The sequence below is a fragment of the Augochlora pura genome, chromosome 1 (genome assembly GCF_028453695.1).
Source record: "Augochlora pura isolate Apur16 chromosome 1, APUR_v2.2.1, whole genome shotgun sequence".
Taxonomy (NCBI): domain Eukaryota; kingdom Metazoa; phylum Arthropoda; class Insecta; order Hymenoptera; family Halictidae; genus Augochlora; species Augochlora pura.
In genome coordinates, this window is record NC_135772.1 from 10,577,646 (window position 1) to 10,603,164 (window position 25,519).

The window sequence follows — 25,519 nt, forward strand, 5'->3', positions numbered from 1 at the left end:
ATTTCCTCTTCAAATTCTCCGTCGCGCAAGCAATTTAATTTTATCACAAAATGGATTGTTTATTGTGAATGTAAATATACTCGAGAGCGTACGATTAATTTTGAATATGACTCATTGAGATCCTTCCACCGAAGAGAAAGCTGCGAAACCTAACTGTGCCGTGTAAAGTGAGAAAACAATATATTATTTGTACCGTTTTGAATCGCTTCGGGTTTTTTCTTAAGTAACGAAACACGAGCGAAGCCATGACACTGACGGGGCACGACAGCTCGTTATAGCGATCATCCTTCCGGTGATCGATGCTTGTGCGAGTGTCAGTAGTGCGGCTTCGCAGCGTATGATTTCGTGCAGACGCGGTCGGACTCGCAAGCGGGTAGACTTGAATTTTCGAGAGGAAACGGTCAGCCGGGCAGAGATTCGATCGGCGTCGGGTGGTTCGGAGCAAATTTATCGCGACGGCGCGGCGGCGAACGACAAAATCGACACTCGGCGGCGGGTTCGAACGTACTTGGTTCCATTGGGAAAACTTGAGAATCTATTTTCGCCGTTGAAAGGCGCGCGGGAACACGTTCGCGGCGGGTTTCTCGAACCGCGGTGCCTTAGTACGAGCAGTCTCTCCGCTTCGTGCAGAACTTCGTCAATCCCGGAATAGTTTCGGCGGTTGCACGTTCAAGTTTTTCGCGCGGCCAGCTCGCGACCGTTCCGAGTCTAATTCGCTGACGAGTTCGGTGCACCAAGGACGCGGTTCGACACGTACCTGTTCGGTACCCGGTTTCCGCTACCCCATTACCGGAGGCCTTGATCCGCGATTACACCGGATAGTTCCGTCGCCGTTCGATCGTTCACCCTGGAAGTTGATACGGAGAACACGAGGATGGATGCCGCGGACGTCCTCGACAGCGACGCCACGGGCACGGAAGATGTTGTGCACGACATCGCTGGCAGCAACGGCGATAACAACCACAAAGAGAACGACGATGCGCCCACCGTCGAGGAAACTTACGAGGTCACCACCACGAAACGCAAGACCGTTCGGACCAGCTACAAGATCCAAGAAGTAAGTGAGGACACATTTAATTGGCACGTGCGATTATCATAACTGTGTAGGGCCTGTCGCCTGGCGCCCCAGCGTGTAGGCGTTTATAGCTAAACGCTCGCGCTGTCCAGTCCTCTTAAATGTCGAACAGAGGGAACCCACGCGATGCCGATTAGCTGTTCTTGTTTTCGTTTGTGATACTCGTCGCCGAGAATCGTTGTACGATCTGCTTCGGTGTTCAAAGGCGATGCATAAAGAGGCGTGCTGGGATATAACGCGATTTATCGAGAGGTTCCGGTACGCTATGCCCACTCGCCAGAAATAAACGTAGAATTTGTTCGGCGGCGGCGGCGCGAGATTCTCGGTTCATCCTGATGTTCGTCAAGGATAAACGGACTTATTTCGATCGCGGATTTCGGTGGGATTTACCAACTTTATTTGGCGCGTAGGTTCAGCCGGCCTGGACTGGGCCGGGCGCTATGCCCGGTTCCACGGACAATGGACGAACAATGTTTACTTTGCTCTTTTCTTCTACGTGTTTTGTCATTTCGAATCTTTGTAGTAATCTCTGGTCGTTGTAAGTATTGTAGTCTGTGAATGTGTCTCTAACAGGCAAACTAGGGAGTATAGAAATGCAACATGTCCAATGCAGAATCGGGTTAGACTTTGCTAATTAAAGGTTATGTTTGACTTCGACATTTTTTTTTTTAGTATGATCACATTATTTCATTCTCACTGTAGAAAACTGTATTATATATAGAAATATGTGTCTTCATCGGGCTAAAAAACCGAGATTGCTTACGTCACTGAATCTGTATTACCAGAAAGGAAGTCGGAACTTTCAATTAAATATTTCAAAATCTTCATTTTGTTTTGAATTGATGTTTTTGTGTTTCTGCTGAACTGTCGACAGTTTAAAAACCAGTCGTGTTTTTGTGAGAAAGATCAAGCACTTCTTCGACCAAGTGTGCTCGGATAGATTTCTTTCTTCGTTACATAATGATCGGAGACCGAAAATATTATCGAACGTTAGCCCGCGAAGAAGCCAATGGACTCGAGTTGCGTTCAGAGCGGAAGTTCTTTTTGTATGGTTTCTTAATTCCTTGAGCCAGTCACCGATCGAACATTCGATAGGTTTTTTGTGCCCATGCACACGGTTCACTAGAAAGTTCGTTTAAAAGAGTCACACGGCGTTGTTGATTGGGCAGAATATTGTAGTAACTCGATAGTTTATGAAAATAAACTACATTAGTCGTGTAAATGGCCGCCGTAAAGTGCACGTGCTTGACATGATTTAAGCAAACCGGACACTTTTATCAATGAAACGATTTTTGCTCGATTTTCATGAGAACGATGAAAGAAGCTTTCATCTATTCGGTGGATATTTCTCTAAAAACATTATCATATATCACTCGATGGTTGGCAATTCTTAAAAATGGTGGGAACAGATTCAATGACACGGCAGATGTTATCGACTGAACTGTCGAATTTTTTTCGAGGTGGTGACGTCATGAGATGCTGACTGAATATGTGTAGTTGAAGGAAACGATATTTTCACGTTTTTACCTTCAGTGTTAGCGGATGTGAAAACTTTGGTCAATGGTTTTTGTATTGAAGATAGATACGCAAAGATGCAGATATTTTCGGATACAAACAGACGAAATGAAAATTCGACGTAATTACTTAATTTAGACCTAATTCAAATTGATATATCTTTGAACCGAACGACTAGACTGTGAACCTCTGGTATTTTTTACTAACAAATGTGAATGGTGCTTTCATTTCTTCTTGTACAAGAAATCTTTCGATAGGGCTCCCTATCCTTACTCCAATTTCTTTAAAATAATCTTCAAGTTAGTAAACATTTATATTATAAAATTACATTACAAAAATATGTATAATTTATTTATCTCCAAGACCAGCTGGTGTATTTACTTTCTGTTTTACTTTTTAAAGTATACATGTATAAATATTTCACTTCTAAATAATAGCTCTAATAGAATCAAATAATATTAAAAATATCTATATTTCCATGAACTGATCTCCAGATAATTATACCGTTTCTTCTTGTTAGTACTCCACAATACAAAAAGAATCTGTTTCCATTGGAGAAACTGGTACTGCAAGCGTATAACATACAATATAGATCCAAACAGCGATTTAATTTTCATATATGAGCCACCCAGTGCACACATCGATTAACTCCACTTTTTGAAAAATCTTAAATTTAAGTGTCAAAGCACTTGGTATAGTCATAACTTTTTATATTTATAATAACTTTCCTGAATAATAAAGATTAACACCATTAAACGGCAAAATTTTTTTTTTTCTTTTTGGCTATTCTTTCTTGTTAATTTTATACATTAAATTATACGTTAAATGAAAGCTATATCTGTATTTATTCATTCTACATTATATATGTGAATCTATGTTATAACAGGAATTTTAAAAATCAATGTACATCATTTCATCGCGTTTCTCGACTTTTTGTTTTATGGAGTTAGTCGATGTGTGCACGGAACGGCTCATATGCAGTTCTGGTTAAATTTAATGCATTACCGGTCAGCTATTGAACTTTCTCAACCGCGTAACAGTTATAACATTTACAGATATAATGCGAACGTTGCTTTAAAAATAATTATTGAGTTGTCAAGGTAGTTCTTTTCATATTCAAATAGTTTGCATAATGTGAATTTAGAATAGTCTGATATGCAAACAAACGTGATACAGTTAGGCGAATTAGGCTTTGGGCATTAATAAAACATTCACGAAAGATAACGCTGTTTGCGCACGTTCAAGCGTGTGTATTACGAAAAGAATTTTTTTAAAACAGAATCTCCATAATTCAAGATAGCAAGGTGATGCGAGCAACTTTTCTATTCTTTTATGAATCTGGTTAGAAATAGCGTAGGCTATGGGATCTTATCAATGACAAAATTTATAACCAAACAGTGAATTGCTAATCTATACAACTAGAACTTTGAATTTGTTCGCATTGTAAACAACTGAAAACCCTATCCCTATTTATTTTTCACACATAAGCAATTTTCGAAACATAAAGGATATTGTGTCTTGGCTGTCGTGAGACAGTCGAAGCTCGGTTCCCCTCATTGGCTTGGCTGCATCGCGTCAGCTGATCTCGCCTCTCATTGGTCGCTCGGTTTTTTGTTAATGTCTCGTAAACAAAGCCGCGAGTTGCATTTTCGTTAAAGACAAAAATTGCTTTAAATGACCTCAGGAAAATCCCACTTTTCACTTAATTTGATTTATTTTTGCAGCATACTTTAAAACTAGAGGAACCGAACACAAGACAAGTGAGAGCACGCAGCAGAGTCCATTTCGATCACTTCAACACAAATAGAATAACTTCACTTTTGCAGAAATGCTTTCTTGTCTGGGAGAAGCGTGCGAAACGCCTTCCAACGCACAGGTCCCGAAATTTCTAACATCGTGTCGAATGCATAGAGCAACAGGAGACTGCGGTAGGGTTAATCAGGATCCTCGAAGCTCGGCACTCGACAAAGAATGGAGTCGCGCGAAATAAATGATCCCCGCGGCGTTTGTTCGATGCATCGGCATCAGTTGTCCGCAACGGGAAACAAAGAGAAGTTCGGATACGAAATTAAGTCGACAGAACAAAGCGATGCGTTGCAACGCGGAATAAGAAAGATTAGTCGGGGCGACGCGGCGCGGCGCGTTAATGCGAAATGAGAGACAACAGGCGCGATTTACTCAGATTCTACGTCATTGTCGGTTAGACGATTTTAGATCTGGCAACGGACTCGCTTTGAACGGAGAAACGAGCGGAATGTAAATTCGTCTGATGAATGCTCGGCGAACACCGCTCGCGATTGGGACTTCCGATTAACAATAATCGCGTTATACTTGCCGGTTAATCAGTGTATTTTCGTTTATCCTTCCTCAATTTTCCATGGCGGAACAGTTTGATTATTATAACAGTCGGAACGGTTGGTTTGATCAATAGTAAATAATTTAAAACATTTACTCTTATAGTCAGAATCATCAAACAATATAAATAGTTTCCGCAACAATTACACTATAGATATTCGTCAAAGTCTACAGAAGTTAGAATAAGACACATATTTCGCTGATTAAAAGATTCCTTCAGGGAGAATGAAGCAACAGCTTCCATTGTTCCGTTAATGTACCTGTTTTCTTGTACCTTACACATTCGCATAAGCGTGCAGCATGTATATTGGGAAGAATAAGTTGAATATTCCAGCGAAACATTTCATGAACAAGTTACGTTATGCTGGTACGACAAGTTTTGAATTTATTTGTGAAAAATAAAGTAATTACTGGTTTAATTAAACTTGCTATCGCTTGCTCGCGAAAAAATTCTACATGGACAAAAATAGGTGATAGTCGCATGAAGACAGGTTTAGACCATAAGGCGGATACAGTAAAACTTCCTATACCATATCCTTCTTATTTTTAGACATGCTAGCAAAACAATATGTAAATGTGTGTTATCGTGCAAAAAAAGCAAAGCTCTTTTTCTTTACACGCACAGAAAGAGATATTTATGAAGACGGCATAGAGACGGGGTTTAATGTTGTTTGCAATTCCTAAAATCGTTTGAAATATTTTCATGTTCTTTTATTAAGAAAATCCTTCTTCACGGTTACAAATGCTGTTTATGAGGAATGAAAGCACAAAGTTCAAATTTAATATAAAAATGGATATAGAATACATGCTCACAGTTCTTCATTCATACGAATTTTGTGCATTAGGCTTGCGAATTAACATAAGAAATTCGGTTTAAGTTTATCGTTGATAGAAAACTGCACGAACATTTATCTAATATGTTATACGCCTTTTTTCAAAGCGGAGTAAAAATAGCAGTACGCACTCTACTTCCAGCGTTATTTATTCACATTGATTAGAACGTCAAGCACTTTCCCGATTACTTAATAAAATAGCAAATCTGAAACAAAATATTTTCAGAAGTCACAGACCATGCAACCTATGTATTTCGACGACGATTATCATTATTGAGCACATTTTTTCAGGAAATTAATTTGAGGACATCGTTGCACAGTTCTTTTTCATCGAGACTAAATAAATGTTTGCGAAACGAGTGGCAAATATATTTTTATTCATTTTATTCATCTATTGGTGGAAAACTGTTCTATTGGTGTTTGCGAGGCTGAAGCGAGAGCAGCGCGCGTGTGCCGTGCACGTTTCCTGAACATTTGCCGTTCGGATAAATATTTATTTAATTAAAGCCCGTCACTGTGCACCGGGCACGGACAACCGGAATCGCTCGAAGATTTCAATAATAACTTTCGTCGGATCGGTAGGTCGGCAAGCGGGTAATTTCAGCCGCTTGTCGAGCGGTCGTTCCATGTAGACGTGTCGAAGATAGACATAGTTTTGGCCGTCTTGAAGCATTAATTTTGAAACACGTGCGGCCCCGGCCAGCCTGCGCACCACTGACTTTCGAAGCCACGGATAATCCAAGTAAATCATGCCCATCGTTATTATCATTGTCGGCGTGGCGAGGGTTAGACGTTGAATTATCACCCGTATAAATTTCTCCTGTTGCTCCCCGATCCGTCTGCTATCCGTGAATTAATTGGAAAAGGAAAGAAATTAGCTCCCGGTTCTGGGGCGGTTTCTCGGGCTCGAACTTTAATACTCTTCCTAGAAGATTTTCAAAACAACCTCCTAACAAGGCGACTTTGATTCGTTGAATGTTTCCAGAGTATCCGAGACACTTTTAGAGAAGGGCAGAGCAATTTTCTTTTAATTTTTCAGGGTGTGAAAACACCGCCGTATATTCTTTTACGTATATTTACACCTATAGTATATACTATCTTTAAAGCTATAGTATATAATAGCTCTAAGCCTATGTATATAGTTCTGTACGACGGTGCTAATAATTTGATTCAATTTTTCGTGCAAATAAAAAGTTTGTTATTTTGGAAAACTTGGCATTTTCTATGATTCGTTTGAATTGTTTTAAAGGAACAGTTTAATAATTTCTACAAAATCGGGACTAACTTCTGGTCATAAACGTCCTGCTCCCCTTTATTTTCGTCCTTGCTTCTTTCCATTTTTTTAATGTCATTTTCACCATTTTCCGGAAGAAATATACTATTCGATAAATAGCAATGTTGTAAATAAATAGCTTATGGCCTGATGCTTTTTCCAGTTGCTGCGTCCAGGATTATATTCTACACGAAAAAGCTGGTAACTTAAGTAATTGTATGAAGAAAATATTCCTTGGCGCAATAGGAGCAATGGAAAATTACTTTATGTCGTTGCATTTGCAAATAAACTTATGTTTTCCAAATTGAAAATATTCCATGCGTTATGAAATTGTAAATGGAACGCAGTGTACTAATTTAAGGCTTAAATAGATAATTTCAAGAAACCTATTACCCTCTAATCTTTTATAGAATTGTTTTCAAAAGCGTGCGAGAAATAAAATTGCAATATTCTTTAAAGAAAATTAATGTTCGGAATCAGTATTGTTGTGTGCATATATTCCTGTTCGAACTGTAACCTAAATAGTCTTTCTATACTTTTTTAAATTATTAATGTATGTGTTAAGATTGGTCTTATTTCCGTTTTCTACGGTGTAAAACAGAGTCGAAATATTTCTGTCGAATATAAGGCTTTCATAAAGGTCCAAGACAGTGTACGCAATACGCAATCAATCAGCCTAAAACAGCAAACAGAGGATGTTTGAATAGTACCACCCGATCTCTGATAGATATTTTTATTATTATTAATGGGCCATAAACCCTTTGGTACATAAACTGTAACTGGAGCCAGGTCTCGATAAAATTTTCTCTCGATGCACATATACCTACATCTACATACGATTCAAATGTCATAACTTCGTAGACCGCGGATCTTTGTGTAAATCATCATTTTTATCCTGACTTTTTATGACAATTATAGTTAAAGAAAAAGTCCCTTCGTCAACTTAAAGTACACTCGTTCTAAAAATAAAGTAAAAATTAGATCTTGATAGTATGTATATACGTTTTCTTGCATTTTTAAAATATCTGCACTATTTTATAAGTGCATAAGGTTCCTTAGTCTAGTAACAACTTTCAACGTTAAAATATTTAAATGTCCACTTTTCTCATTCTTAATTACCATCTCTCGTCATTTTGCAATTCTTGTCATTGATTTTATTTATTATTTTATTTTCACTTCGAACGTGTTTTAATTTGAACCCGTTCCTAGTTACAAACGACGTTAACAATTAAACGACGTTAAACTTATCTCACCTTACCTTGGATTTTTATTGTCGAAGAAGGAATTTACAGGTTCCACTAGCTTCCCATACTATAAACTATAGAGAACCGAAGGAAAGATAGAAAATTCACACTTATTTGACTATATGTATAGTGTGTAATAATCGAAGTTCTCCCATGTCTCGGTAAAACCTATGAAAAAATTAACGAGCCTAGAAGAAGTAAATTGACAAAAAAAGGCGATGAATAAAATTATACACGATGTCGAGCGTGCCGAGCGATAGTTTAGTTTAAAAGATTTCGCCGTTCGAGCGTTAAATGATCGTTGTACATTGTGTTCGCGGATAGCGGATGACGCACGAGATGTGGAACGTGTTAAAACATACACTTCACGCGTCCCAATGTTCATCGAATGATTTCCTCCGCCGCGGTTAGCGAAATTACCGAAAGCGGGGGGCTGGAAACGAAAACAGCCCTTTGCCGAGTTGATGAAACATTCTGTGTAGGCCTGACAGTGTATATTGCGGTCCGGTCTGGCTGAAACAACAAACAGACGATCGAATGGGCTCGCGGGATCTCTAATAGAGGATGAAACGAAGCGAATCGAGAAATCCTGGATCGACTTTTAGTCGGCGACTGGAGGGCTTAGTCGAGGGGTGTGTGGGTAGGGCGGGGGGTGGGGGAGAGGGGACAATTATGAAGAACAAATGTGCGACTGTCTGCGAGCGGATGTGCCGCAATCTGCGAATGGAATTGGGTGCGAACGAGTCCGGATAATCGTCCCTTTGTCGCGCAAATGAAACGGCTTAAGTCGAGTAAACGCGGCTGCCGTCTAAACGACGATTCCGCTCACAGCTCGCGAAAAGCATCCGTTGACAACGCGGCGCCCGTCATTACGCGCGATCCGCGATGCGAAAGTAGCAGCTCGATCCGAATCGCACGGCTATTCGAATTCTCTGATAAATCGTTGCTCTTATCCGCTCGTACAACCTCCGTGAATACAGAAGATCGACGCGCGGCTGACGTATTTTTAAAACGGCGGACCTCGAAACTTTGATCACACCTTGTTCTGCATAGTTCTAGCGATCGTCGAGCGGATATTTCTTCGACGCCTTAATGCTCTTAATGCTCTTTATACTCGGTTGCTTTTATTCATTCATTTATGTATTACGACGAACAATTGTGTTCGGTAATCATGGTTTGTGTATCGATATCGGATTGGAGATACGATCTGATGTAATAATAATAACGAAGTGGAAAACAGACAAGGGTTTACACAAATGCAGTTAACGCGACGCTAATAATCAAGCTGCATCAATTGTAAAAAGCAAGAGTCTAGTTTAAATGTATTTTAATAATAAGCTGTCAGTACTTGATTAATAACTCCCGCAACATCAAAATTCTCTATTGCCCAAATATGTTTCACGTGGAATCTGCTCAATCCCTTATGTCAGAAAAGGATTGTGAATGAAGATGAAAGACACAGATAAAAAAATCACTGTTTCGTTACCGAAACATTTATGTCTATATCTGACATTCTTAAATGTTTTCAATATTTCCAGTGTTTGATCTGTACCTGCTCACTTATACGTCAACATTACTGACACGCCTCAGAAATGATAGCACATAGTTGCTCTATACTTCCGCAGTGAAATTGGCACGGGCAGTTTTGGCATTTTCATTCACACCAGAACCAACCTATTATTGAACTTATTATGAAACTACTCTCATTGAGGCATGCGATGGTTTCCGCGGTATACCAACATTACTAATTTAAGGTTTCACGTGCCGCGTACACGGAAAGCCGACGTTCCAACGTTTCTGTTTTCAAGATAATAATCGCGCGCGATCGCACGCAAGATGCATTAATTTGTTTCGGATCAGAACGAGATGGACGGGCTGTCATCCCATACCATGATTCATCGTCGCTCTATTTCCACGCACCGTTATTTCGTCACTATTTTGTCCACCGCGCTCATTGGTTTCTTTTGCCGGCCGAAATCGGCGACAGTAACATTTCAGTAGCCGGAAAAGCAATCGTATGCAAAGTGATAAATCATCGTCGGAAACATCGGCGACAAATTACCGCGGCGGTGTCGTGATAAATCACTGCCGAAAGGAGTATTAACTTCGATGTGTACTGTGTTGTTACCCCATGGTACTCTCGCATGCTTCGGACCACATCGTGCGCACGTTCTATTTTTTTCAAATACGCTAACTACTTATACAGAAAGGAAATAAAGAGACATTTACTGCTACCACTGCCAGTTCCAAATACAAATAGGAATCGTTTCACACTCCCTTCGTATTGTTTGTTTTCCACAATTGCTAGTGAAAGTCGTTGATTTTGTTACTGACGCGACGCTGTTTATAACATCTCTGACAATTCCGATTGCTGATGTTACAATCATCCCTGATCGAATATGTCACCGAGATTACAAATTTTCACCAACTAAATAGTAGAAGAGCGTTGTGTAACGATTAATTTTGCATTTAAAAGTTAAGCATTACTAGAAAGACAAAAAGTCATCAGACATTAGGTGAGTAATCACAGATTCGAGCCTTTACGAAAAACTTACTTCAGGTTATCTATATGATTCAAATAACTGATATTTCTTCCAACGTGTAGTATTTTCTTTTGGTATTATTTTGTATCGTATGCACACGAATGTTAAGGTAATTTGTACATAAAATACCCAGATGTTTAACAACTTTCAATTATAAACGAATTTGAAAAGTTACTTTGGAAAACCGTTTCCCAATCGAGAGTCTAAATGAAATTTTTCGATTTTCACTGGCCGGTAGCCGAGCTAGCAATCTGTAGGCTGTCGCGGCCGGGCAACTCGCGGAAACGAAAGCGAACGTTGTAAAGTACGTTTCGCCGGGGGATACGCGGCCACGGAAATTTGCAAACCGCTGATCTAGAAGACGAATGGAGAGCGGCGGAAAAATTATACCTAATGGCGGTGGATGTCCGCGCATCCGGAGAACGTCCCCGCGGCTAGCAACACCTCGTAAATCCAACGTGTTTTACCTTAAGGCGAGATTAATAACCACCTAGCATCGTATTTGCATTTAAACGCGGGGGCTAATGCGCATCAACTAAATTGCGGAGTATTTTGTCCCGAGCACCACGTGCCCGTATAAATTTCGTCGAACGTTCTTCACCGGCTCCGTATATTTCTCGCCGTGAACAGGATCGTGTTCCGTTACGGCATCCTGGTGGCCGATGTCAACGTTTTCGTCCGCGCTTTCGTTCTCTTTTTGCTCCCGGATCAACTTGTAATCGTTACACTTGTTTCGCGGCAGTGTACTTTTTATTTGGGCCCCACGGTCGAAATACAATTTTGATTTGCTCCGCGTCATCGTATATCTTATAAGTCCCTTCGCTTTTATATTTACTTATTTCTATTTATTCTACTTTTTATCTATATATCTAGCTGCTATTTTCCTCTTTTCGTAACATTCGTTTGCTATATTTTCCGACATAGACTTCTTAGACTCGATTTAGACTCAAATGTTATGAACCGTTATGAATCGTCATACTTTTGACGTATCTAAGTGCATTTTATATTTAATATAGAAGAGAAACAAATATGGAGTATACTTTCGTTTGTCAAGCATCATTTATGCAAAGTCATTTGCGAGGGAAAATAAAAGAGTCCGGCCCCTTCTGAGAAGTGTACAAAACACGTTCATTCAGTGTATCAATGAATGGCTCCACTATCCTTTACCGCATTGTATACTCGCTAAAGTAGCCAAGATAGTACTTTATTATTTCTAAACATACATTGATGTAGTTGTGCGCATATAGCAGAATGTAATTTCTGTTGCCAAGATACTTCACGTTATGATGTACGGTGTTCTATCATCGTAAACATTTTTATGGAACAGTATACAGGAAGCAGAAGCATATTTCCGACACAAGGCACAGTTTCAGAATTTTACGAATATTTACAATCTAACAATAAAATATTTTCGAGTAATTAATTCTTCTTCTATTGCCGTATCTTTTCAAAACTGTAACGCGTGTTTTTAAATAATTTTTTAAAATAATCTGCGCATCAGTTTTGTCCGGTGTGTCCCATAAATACTCTGTACCTTTCGAATTATTTTTCAAAGTATTTTTTGCACGGATGACTTTTCGATAAACTAAAATTATGGACGATGCTGAACCGATCGAGCGTGTAATTCTAAGTTTTTAATGTTAAAAATTCGATTTTCTATAATATCGATGAAGAAAAAATCGTTATAGACTCGTCTACAAGCCGAGCAGGGTGAAAGGAATCGCTGTAATTGCTCCGGGTTGCTTGAGAGAATAGTTCAACGGCTGCCAAGTAACTGAAAATTACGATGATTAATTGGACGTCAGTAGCACGGCCAGTAATTTGCGCGACGAATTTTGCAAACTAGGAAAGAGCCGTCGAGTTTGCATGTCGGCGTTCCCCGTCTTCGTTCCGTGTCTTCTCTCTTTCTTCGATTAATCGCATCGCCGACCACTTTTAAACTTCTCCTCCCCAGTTTCCACTTAGCCACTTAACGCGATTTCGAACTTTTTTTTTCCACCTTACAGTTAACTGATGCAAATGAAACCGACACATTTCCGATTCGATCGTCGCGCTGATGGATTCTTCTCGTATTGACTTTCTCGTAAAAATTTCCGCAAGAAATCGCGATAAACTTTTTCTCGCGCGGGGTGGAAACTTTCATTGGAAATTCAAATTCTTTTCGGAGCTATTTCATTATTTACGAATCGATAGCGTCTCCTTTTTACCCTGATGGGTTTTCTGTATTGTATGCACTGACCACGGTCGGGTATTTTCCCGATTTAGCTGGTCAATATTATTATTATTTATGGTACTTTAACTTAGATACTATGATTACAAAAAACTACAAATTATTCATAAAATACTCAAAGTCTTATTTTTCTCATGCAACAGCTTCAAAACGAGGCCTTTTATTCATTTTTGGTGTTCTTAGAAGCTAGGAATTATTCTGAACATTATAAAACAAATGTTATTATTATTTCCATTATATGCAGGTTATATAGTTATTATAAAACATATAAAAGGAGCTGAGAACGATCAAAATAAAATATTAAAAACCTTCAGAAACTATTGCAGAATATTAGAAATTATTGGAAATAGTAAACAATGGAACTAGAAGATATTTATAACAATTTTATACTTCAGTTTTGTCTCATTTAGTAAGCGTTATACAATAATAATGTAACGTATCATTTAATGTCTTATTCTGCTGGTTACCTTGCAGTACAAAATGTAATGCAAAATCTGCATCGACATAACTTTACAGTCAATTGCATCATTAACAAAGCTCTTTACTATTTTAAATGAAGCAGAAAAGAACATCGGGACTTACTCTGAAGCCTAAAAATTTCTGCCACGAAGATTCTATAAATGGAAAATACCGCAATAAATTGTAAGACATCTTCAAAGTTGATTAATGTTAAGCAGAGAAACGGTATAAGAAAGAAGAAAACAACAGGAATAATGAAACAAGCACAACACTTTTAACATGTTCGTCGCCGCGTCACCCATATCTTGGTGACAGGTATGATTCTGTGGGGACCCCGTCACGGTGACGTCAGGGTGACGCTCTTCTTATTCAAGATTTTAATTATTTCATTTATGAAAATCCCATTTGTAGCACAGGAATTTAATGGAATAAGAGCCGGTAAATGTAAAATATACAAAATAAAAATACTAAAATTTCATACACCATTATATTTGTTATACATTAATTTATATTTAATGTATAAAATATACCAAAGGGCAAGAAATTCTATGCGGTTCTGAGTGTTAACCTACTCAGAAGGAAGCGAATCTGCCATGTGTTTCTGTAAGGGAAACGCAGTGGTGCATACTTTGATTAACGAGCTTTATTTAAGCAGAAGTGACGTTTATTTAAGTCTATAATACTTTGAAAGTCAGAGATTTTATAAGCCTGATAGGAACTAGCGTTTGGACGATTAGTCACGTCTGGCGATCATTTAAGGAATCATATCCCGTTGTTCCTTGGAAGGATGGTACGCGGGGAACGCTTGTGTCAGAGCAGCAGGGCAGAAAGTACGGTGTGTGCAATTAGAATACGTATCTCGTGGATCGCGAAATTCTTGGCACAAGCAACGAGTCTCGACAAAAATCTCGACCCGCGGTTAGGCCAACCGACCTTGCGCCTCGGAGACCGCAGGATGATGACACGACAGCCTCTGTAATTCACACCTTCGATAAAATTCTAAGCATTCGTAATATCTTCTGGCACTATGAGCGACGCAGCCAGGCGAAAATACTGTTTGAGAGAGTTCACGGCTGGATACAGCCCCGTTCCTTTTCGACGATTAACGGTGTCCAGATCGTTAGAATAAATGCCGCGCCATTATCGATATAATGGCAGATGATTTTTCACGTAATTTCTGGTGATGAAATTTTACTGTTACGTGTACATTCCACGCAGTGGTCTTAGATAATGTTTCTTTCCAACGCAAATTAGTGTCGCTGTTCTTAATTTAAATAATAATTGCAGATAATTTATTTCGTGTCATGTATGCATTCCGTATGCGTTATTAAATTACGATGTACAGACTAATATAAAATAATGTGGTTGCTACTGACCTATTTTTGTTTCAATAACGATATTGTTAGCAATACGTGCTTTTGAATGCTTATCATTGTTGTTAATTATTTCTCGCTTTCTTAATGGCAGCTAACATGTAATTTTAGTTACAGCGACGTTTAATTCGGCGAATTTGTTGATTACGATGTTAGATTAATAAATTCATTGAAACATTTTTAAGCATCGGAACCGATTGTTTGTTAAATGACGCGATAACTTAAAGATATGGTTATTGAATGGTAACACGTTTCGTGAAGAAGTACTTTGTGAAAATGAATACTTTAGCACTAATGTCTCTGTCGTTTCATATCTACAGTGACTCGTATTAACATTCGGACAACTTCTAAAGCGCAATAACTTCTTTAGAACTGGACTAAGCTACTTGAATTTTTTTAAAATGATAAGACAACAGTCTGCTAGATAATTGCTAGAACGTAGTGAAGGTTTTAAAAAGTTATAACGTTTTAAAAAGTGTTCTAATATTAATAGTAGTTGCTGTACATAAACGTGCGATTTTATGAAAAATCGGTTTTAATTAAAATAAATGTTTGTCGATTTTCATATACATTACGTATACAAACATTTGAATATCTCTATTTCTTCACAGAGACGAGTTACGTCTTGAATTTGTAGAAATATTGCGTGTACACGCCAAATCGTGCATGGTATTTAATGTAATGACGATTAAACGGAAGAAGATCGAGTTATTTCGTCAGAATTCCCGTGACGGTTGCACTTCGATTTAGTTTCGCCCCACAAAATTACGCGTGACAGCATCACGGATGCTGTCATGACCTTGTGTAGCTGCTACTCGTTGTGGCGTCATCGTACACAATTAATGTTTCCGCCAAAACCGACGACACAGACATCATCGGCCTCGTCGCGTGCGCGCACACGGCATCGATTCTGTAATGCTCGCGATTTACAGAGTCACGATTATTTCGAGATTTATTCGAACTATCCGCAAACTGGAAACTCGTGCATCCATTATCCGCTATTGAATATTCCATAAAAACGATACTAACTATAAGTTCTTTAAAATAAGATTCATCTTTTCAATGAAATCATAATTCTCAGTTAAGAACACATTAAAATTCGATACGTATCTTAAAAAGTAATGTTTGTGTTACATTATAGCGCATTGGGATCTACATTAAAAAGTTAGTTTCATCGTAATAAAATAACGAAAATTATAGCCATAAATTAAGTTTAATGCTAGTTGTATTGTATTTGTTAAAAAAGTTTATTACGCGTGGTTTAGAGTGATTAATGTACACGAATTATTAAGTTATTAGAATTATTAAATATTAAGTTATTAGAGTGATTAAATACTAAGTTATTGGAATTATTAAATATTAAGTTATTAAGTAAATCTATTATTTAACAGCAGTGATATAGTTATACAAACGGTGTCTTTGATATTGTAATACGGTTAGTAACAGAACGTTTCCGCAAAATTTCGTTTCCCTTCGACATTTTAATAGAACTACCGTAAAGTATGTCGCTAAATGACCATTTAAAATAATAAAAAGTCCTGTTAGAAAATGCAAACTGTAGTAAAATGAATCCACCGGAAGGCGATATTAAATTGAAACACTTGCAAGAAAATTACTGTTAGCTTGCTACCTGCACCTTCGATTCAGCTCGTAACCGAACCTGTACTAAAATGTTCCGATCGGAATCGAGTTAGGCCAAGTTAAGTCCCGCTGAAAGATCTTCCTAGCACTCAATAAAAGAACAATTTAGAAACTCGTTGGCACTTGGCAAAAGAACAATATAGAACTCGTTAGCGCTTGATAAAAGAACAATTCGGTGACAGCAGTTGGCCAAAAGAACGACGCGCAACTCGTTACTAAGCCCGCGGAATGAACGAGTTAAAAATGGCCGTTTTGTTCCTTCGTTTCGTTTTGCTTCCGTCGCCTCTTTCCATCATTTCCGTTTTACCGGAATGCTGCTTAATTATCGATGTACGTGTCGCGGAAATTACGTAAATACAGCGAAACATTCTCACGTTTCGAAGAAGAAAATATACAACGGTTATTTCACCGATTTCGCTAGATTGTTCAAAATTCGTATAAACAAACGTTTTTGCAAACCAATTTAAACGAACTGACGTAGGATAAATTACGATTTCCTCTACGAACAGTGTCAGCAAGTAAAATCAATGTCAACTTTATTAACAGTTGATCGACCTCCCTGTTTTATTGATATCTTAAGATTGTCTTCTTCTATAAGAATTTTACACGAACAAGATACAACTGATATCGGCGGCCAATTTCTATAAGAATTGGGAACAGCTAGAAATGAACAGACACGTTTCGTTGACGCGGAAAATTGAATCTTGCCGGAAACGGATCCATATTCCTTCCACGTTATCGATTTGTTTTGTCGATGCCGGATCGTTTGCGCAATGAATTACGCGCCGTCGTTTATGTTTCCCGGCAAACAGATTTTTATTCGTTTTTTTTTCCCGTAGGGTCTGCGTATACAGGACACACGAATGTGTGACTCCGGGCAGCTGTAAACCGCGTATTCTAAAAATGTTTCGCTCTGGTCATTAGTGAAACGATGGAACGGGAACGCGGTTAGAAAATTCCAGGCTGTCGCGGCCAACGTCAATATTTGAATTCGCCGGAACTTCCCCCCCGAGTAAACTGACATTTAGCCCACATTGTAGCTTCAAAAGCGGAAGAAACACGGATGGTAAATGTTTTCGATGAAATTCGTATTTAGACCTCGGTTTAGTCGAAAATCGTCGGCATAGCAGACGGGTCGAGAGCCACATGCTCCGACTGGATGGTGGCCCGTGGCCGCCATTTTATTTCAGGCAAAATCTACCGAGCAGTAACACCGACTTACAGAACTATTGCTTTAGAAAATTAACGAGAGTGTATTTATTCAGATCTCTACAATGGACATTAAATAAAGAAATAGGCTTAGTTATTCCACGCAGTGGCACCATTATAATTATATATAAATAATAATAAAATCTGTGTACATTTATAAAATATACACATTAACAATTTCAAGCTTTCCGGTTTCATTAAAAGCAAGTAGACATTATGTGCAGTTAACAAACATGGTACATGCCGATGGAATTAATCGAGGATATTTCGCGTGTAAATAGCTGAATCTATCGTGATCCATATATGTACAACGCTACTTATAATATTAATCAATAAACTTCTATTGTTTATTTACATATATTTGTTCCTCTGTTACCTCTGATGTTGTTTTGTAGTACAGTTAAGCACACGTTAGCTAATATTCTGATCATTTATAACAAACAATATTTCTCAATGAATGTAATATAATAAATAAAATATATACAACGGACAACATTACCTCTAAAATCTTGCTTAACAAGTTAATTTGTTGCGAACTATTCGCACGCCCAACAACCATACCGGTATGATAGCCCTGCTGTTAATCCTTCGAGCACAACGCCCATTCGTTCACATTTTTATATCTGATCGTAGTATAACGCTGCAGATGTTATCATAAATCGAATCTTGTTTTTATTAAAATAATAAATCTCGAAACGTTGATCAGAGTCGGTAGTTTCAATGCTGGTAAAAATGTCTTTCGTTTTTTTCGACGAATAGTATTAGAATGTCGAACGCGACCGTAAGTTTCAGGGAGGTTTTAGATGTCGGATTCGCTATTGTAGTCAGGATTAGAGGAAAAGCGATGGCCAGAAAGGAGGGCAGACACACGATGGTCACTCTCTCGCCCCGTGCAACCCAGGGGTATTCCTATTCCGGCTGCAACAGGTCTAAATAGTAGCGGCGACTGCGTAACTTCGTTGGCGAGTATAAATAAATCTGCCAGCTAGTAATGACGTCGGATTACGGTGCTGCAGACGCTGCTATCGACGTCAGACCAGCGACGCACGATTATGTACGGATGGATCTATAAACCCAGCCTCGAAATATCTTTCGAACCGTTCGTTCGTTCGTTCGGACCGAAACGGAACGGCGGGACACCTAGCGAACACGATCGGCTCTACGCGGCCCCGTCGGCAACTTTTGCTTCTCAGTCGAATCATTTCGACGACAAAACAATCAATTTAACGTTGAAAAATTATGCTATTCCACAAAATTGACGAATCGACGAATCGTCACTGAAAAATCATCGGTTTTTGAAGAAACAGTCTGATTGTATTTATATTTCGACTCTACTCACCGGAAGTCTATTGAATAGGCTTTTCAATAACTGCTTCTAATCATTTTATTTTAAGTAATCATTTTGAAAGAACTTGTTTATTATACCAATATAAATCATTTAAAATATTACGTTATAAAGTCTTTCAACATTTGTATTTATACAGGGTGTTCCACCACATTTTAACTTCGATTTACATGATTGTTATTAATCGTAGCGATAGCATGGTTCATACAGGGTTCAATGGAATTTCGTTTCAATAAAATCGTTAAAACAGTGACAAAAAGGTAATAATTACATGTCAACAATAAAATTACCATATCTTTTAAACAAACGATTTCTTTACATAAGCAGGTTAATACATTTTTAAGATGGATTACCTGGTGCAATAAAAACAAATATATTTCTATTAATAAAAACGTTAATAATGTTCAAAGAAGCATGCTTGTTGCGAGTGTGTTGATGGGACTAGAAAAATGGGCATTGCACGATAACAGACAGCGTGAAAGCGACAAACCTGTAATGAATTTTTTGGTGAAACCGAAAAGTCTCGGTTGCGCATCACCGCGCAGCGCTCTTGAACATCGATTGAAAAAAAGAGTCTTCAAATGGAACCGTATTACTAGCTTCTGGCTTTCTCTACAAAATGATTTCGTGTTTCTTTCACCGTTGCACGCGGCGTATTAGCAGAAAGTGATTCGATATTTTATCATCGCGTGATCTAAAGTGGCTTTCCTCGATCGTTAAAGTAAATCGTAAAGCGCTGGTTGCGATAACCGGGCGAACATGGAGGCGGAATCGAGCAAATATGGAACTCTGCGCACCCGGGAGCCGAGATCGTGAATGGAACGCGCCGTTTATCAGGCAAACCGACTGACTGGCAGCGTGTACGTACGTCGTAACATGTAACGTATATGTCTAAAAAGGAAGCCAGACCAAATGTGAAAGCGTAGGATCGTTCGACGAGGCATGTGCCGGAGGGACTGCATTTTATTCTGGGAAAACACACTTTTACGCGAAAATGTAGGGACTGATTAGGTAGATTGTGTGTGGGCGTTTACCTAAATTACAACTTTCAAGAAGTGTTATATTGCTAAAATACCCCGATTTGTATGAAAATTTAAGGAAACATATCCCGATGTGAATGTGTTAATACATATATGTTAAAATATCTTTGCATTGCTAAAATACCCCGATTTATATGAAAAAAGGAAAATTAGCCCGATGCGAATGTGTTAACGTCGTTAAAATACTAAGGATTGTATGCATACATGATCAAATTGACTATACGAAATATCAAACGACGTCCCTGCATTCTGCTCGTTTTATTGAAATTATTACTAGAATCTGTTTTTTGCAACTAAATCGAAAAATTGTTAATTTCGCTTGTACTCCAAATAGAATACATCGAATGTGTTAATTATCGAAACGAAGTCAGAGATTAGGGTGGTTCAGTTCGAGAGAGTATCAGGAATTCGCGACACGTGGGGCAGATTATTTATTGGAAGGCCCAATAAACATAAGAAACGTTTGCTGGCACTCTGTGCGTTAATCGGGAGCCAAGGAACACGAAGTGGCAGAGCGGTAGCGTGGCGACGCGCGCGTCTGCGGCAAATTCGGCGACTCGCTTCGTTGATCGAGAACCGAGATCGCGTGGAATTACACCGAGCCGGGGATCCGGGGGCAATTTCGTCGGAACGAGAGAACAGCGGGCGCGAGAAGCTTCCGTTTTGGTTTCTGGTCGATGCCTCTGGCGTCTCAATTAGCGAACGGCTCGCCCATTCGGTGCTCGGTCATGCTCGACGCGCCGAGGCCGATCCCGCGGCCGATTCTCGAAATAGATTCGCTTCGTTTTGCCCTGTCCCATCCTTGCCTCACCGCCGATCCTTTTCCCGATTTTACGTCCCCGTCCGACCGTCTTTCTCTGACCATCCGTGGATCGTTCTCCCACGCGGTCTCATCCCGCACCGATCCCTTATTCCGTCGATCGCCTAATAGGATGGTCTCTATTTCTCGATTTTACAATTTTTCCTTGTTTCCGGTCTAAATTCTAACATTTTCTCAGAAAATAATGCGTGATCGGTTAGTGATCAAATTATTCATGATTTCATTTCATTTCCAGTGATAAAAAAGTATTAAGTATTTATTTTAGTTTTTATTAAGTATTTAGTTATTTTAAAAATCAAGACTAATTTTGCAAGCATAACAAGTCGTTGAACTGGACTGACGTGCGTCGTTTCGTAACGTTGGCAAGACAGAATTTCTTTAGACTTTTCATATTTTCGGAAACTTATCGAACCATTTTACACTAGTTCTTACAGTGTCAACAACTTTAAAGCGAAGCGTGTGAAATCGATTATTTCGACTGGTTCGGAAGATTTACCATTAGACGTTCTTCAATAAATCACAGTGCCGTAGATAAATAATATTAATCTCTAGGTGCTGCTCTTAAAAATATATACAAATTTTTTTATTTACTTTAGTTTAACATTCGATTTTTTCTCATCAACCACGTTGAAAAAGTTTATGCATATATTACCTATTTTTAAGCCGAAATTAAATGTAAATTTTTACTTTATATATATACATATATAAGTTAAGTAGATAGGATGTTAATGAATTCATTTAATATAATCTGATATTCATTCTGTTCATAAACTAACAATTAAGATTAAAATAAATAAGAGAGAAGTATATATTGAGGTTGATGATAAATCTTCTAGGATTGTGGTAATTGGTAAAATTAAAATGATTTCAATATCGAAAATTAAAAATAGTAAAGTTATAATGAAAAAATTAATTGAAAATGGTAGTCAGGCTCTGGTTATAGGGTCAAATCTGCATTCAAATGGGGTAACTTTTTCTCGGTTATCTTTGATTTTTATAGAAAGAAAAAAAGTTAATGATAAAAATAAGAAAAGCAATAATATTCTTAAACGTACTTTTTATTCGTAACTTTAAAATCCTTTTGCATACATCATTTTCTCACTGAGTGGCACCATTCAGAAGATTAAGGCCAGAAAAGTATATCAAGCCAAATACTTTCGATTCCTATAGATAAGAGCGACTCTATTGCTCAACTTCAGCCACCCGGGAGTTATTGTTTATCCATCGAAAGCAGCCGAACCTGTTGATAAGCCCAAGTTCGTTCCGTTAAAGAGTAAATCACTGATACCATGCCTTGTAAGTCTGATCGCAGCATTTTACTTCGAAAGTATTGATACAGTTACGGTCGATTTTATAGAGCTGTGCGTCACCCTGTATGCGAAAGGGTGTAGAGATCGCGACGCGCAACTACGTGTGTGATCATTCTTTTGAACATAATGAGGCTGTTATTAATGCGAGTCGAGGTGACGACAATTTTGTAGTTGTTGAGAGTGTGTACGTTAATCGTTGTCAGAAAGGAATGGTTACATCAAGCTGAAATGTGATAAAAGAATTGTTAATGAAATTGACGCTGGAAAATTAGAATTTATTCTAAGAATCATATCTCTAATTTTTTAGTACGCAGTCCGTAATGCTTGGTAAAAATTAATTTATTGCAGCATGTCCCATTAATATTAGCGAGTAACGTATATGTCGTATACGAATGAATTTCTAAACTTGGACAAAAGATTGTGTGCCACTTGTATGATGCGACTGATACGACAATAAATATGTTAATGAGGGATGAGGCGACTGCTGTCATCTTGAAAATAGCAGACTCACCTATCTTGAATGGACTCGGCATCTTATTTTGAATAAAATAATCTGTCTACAATGATTTATTGCGTTGATATTGTAATTAATATTTATAATAATAATAATTTAATATTATAATAAATTAATATTAATAATCGGTATTATAAATCGCACTAATGTGTCTCAAAAATAGATCTATTTCTGAAACGATCAGACTTGGTTTCCATCGAAAGCTAAATAAATAATGCGCAGTGTTTGAATTCTTGTGCAGCATTCACGAAAGTTGAACGCTTAATTACGATAGTCTCGCGTCTTATACCGCCTTTTACATATATTCTCTTCATTTTGGTGCTCGTAAATTTCTATTCATATGTTCTGGCAAAAATGAAAAGAACTTTCACTTGCGTACGATTTGATTACACCCTTAAATCACAGCGGACTGATTTAAGCAACCATGTAGCAGCGCCGTTTAAGAAACTTTCCTGCCTCCCGTGAAACATTTACTATATCTTTGAAATAAATGTTAAAATACACTGCGAAGAACAAACAAGTAATATAAAATATAGGATATTTAATTTAGTAATGTATAAGGAGATATAATTGAGACGTTATGTAATGAATAAAACTGTATAATTTGAAAAGCAGGTTCATTCGTGTCAACATGTTGCTTTACACTCTTATAGCGAATAAACAATAGATATCACATTTATAGATATATGCTGCGTATAATAAATAATAGCAACTTAATCCCTGAGGTATGATTTTGGTGGCCAGTGCGCACTTGGCGCGTTTCCTCTATGAAACGTACGTACGAAGTTGAAATCTTTTTTGAAAGAAAATCGAAGGAACATTTGATCTTTTTTTAACAACCTGCGCGCAACAATAAAAATAGCAAAGGTTACCGATATTTCGATTGACGCTCTTTATATTTCATTTCTCGTGGAATACGCTTTCATTTTCGAACCGAACCAGACACGTGTACCATAGAAGTTATTTTAACAGTTGACCGTCGCGTTGTAGAACAAAAAAGATTCTATTTAAAGAAATTGATATTGACCTCTGTATATCCTTAACGCCTCCACGAAACAACCATTTCTGAATGAAACGATTCTTAGCCGAGAAAGTTGCTTGCACGCGCGACTCCGTAGGAACGGATTACATGACAAGAAAAACTCGGGCAAGTAGTATTATTTGCGTATGCGTGCCACTCGCAGGATAATCTATATTTCCGAGAAACTCTCGCGCCTCTGGGCTCAAATTAGCCGCCAGACACTGGATACTTGAAAAATATTGACTTTATAAATAATACTCTTTAAAACCAAGGACATATTTCGCAAAATACTGTATTGTCACTTTTAATAGAAGCATCGTTTGTCTCGGTTTCTAATTCCGTTCGGCTTCGATGACAATTTGTTCTCGATTTGCGTGAGATAATGTGTACATTAGATGCCGATGAATATTCTGTGCTCGCCAATTTCATTTCGATTGCTCCTCGTCTATAAGTATTAATAATCATTAAATACAAGATTACTTGGTAGTTTATTTCAAACAGACAAACCTTATTTACTTACGGTAAATAATAGAACGCTTGTTGTTGGTAGGAACGATTAATAAATTTATCAGATATGTAATTCTTCTATATATAAAATAACATGGGCTACGATTACGTTTATAATTTAACGAACCTTTTGAAAATTATGGAAGTCCCTTTTTTAGTTTGTCGTTGCAAAAACAGTTAGCATTATCGCCACCAATTGATCGATCATTTTATTGGGAGCGTCTATTGAATGTGGTAAACTGATCGTGTACTCCTAAACTTAGCTCGAGCTTCCACGATTCCCGCATGAAATCAGGACGGAAATACGATAGTAAATGGTACCAGGGATCGCGTACTCGTCGTGGAAAATCCTTGGTCAGTTTTAATGGGTTTTAGACGCCAATATATCGCGTAACGAATCGCAGTCAGCTGGTCCAGCGTCGGATCACTGCCATCTCTACTGAACGGCGTCGCAGTGTCATTGTCCCTGTCAGCCTCCAAATAAATTCAAATGATTTTCTTTGCACGTGCAAATACAATGAGTACTGTGTACAGTAGCTGCCGGAAGTATTCGCCGATTTTTTAAAAGGTGAATGTGAAATGACTTGTATTTCTTTGAGATTTTCAGGAAACTAGTTTACTACGCAACGTTTAAAAACATACTTTCAAAAATAAGTAACTGGGATGATATAAAAAATAAAAAGTCACGTTTTTTAATTTTTATCTAACAATGAGACTTGGAAAGAAATTGAAGAAACAATTGAAGATTACGAAAATCGAGTGTCTTATTTTCGTCGTCATTCCAACCAATTGCAATTTCATCAAAAATTGTGTAGTCATTGTCCAGTAAATTATCCTTACTAACGCGTAAACAATATTCAAGTTATTTGGTTCAATTCGAAAATGTTATTTCGTTTTAAAAAGTGTTCGAACACTTTCGCGAGCTTTTAAACGAAGTTTTTATTACCATGTGCATGAAATATTGAAATTAAGATTTGAACTAACTTTTATAAGAGACCAAGGACACCAGAAAAGCTGCGTCGAGATCTCCAAAGGATTCTAAATAAAAATTTATATAATGAAATAGGACTGTGAGCAAGACCTGTGAGTGAGTTTACCTGTTTCCTTCCGCAGAATTGCATTAGAATAAAAGGCTGATTGCATTTTTTTCGTCGAAACTTTTGTTATCTAGTTGCGCAACGTGTGCCGCCTTTTTTCCGTTATTTCATCATG

The 25,519-nt window shown here is 38.0% G+C and overlaps 1 protein-coding gene across 11 annotated transcripts in view; it reads left to right on the forward strand.

The window, feature by feature from the left end:
- Positions 1-360: 360 nt before the first annotated feature.
- Positions 361-25,519, forward strand: part of Tmod (tropomodulin) — a 167,988-nt gene continuing 142,829 nt past the window's right edge. For 7 of the 11 annotated variants that reach the window (XR_013494298.1, XR_013494296.1, XR_013494295.1 and 4 more), the window contains exon 1: positions 362-1,057. Coding sequence is in view for 8 of the 11 variants with exons in the window: in XM_078183544.1 (XP_078039670.1) it covers positions 875-1,057 (183 nt within the window). In the remaining 3 variants the exon portion in view is untranslated. Of the gene's footprint in view, positions 1,058-25,519 lie in introns of all 11 variants that reach the window. The other 4 variants (XM_078183584.1, XM_078183575.1, XM_078183566.1 and 1 more) reach the window with 2 other exon arrangements.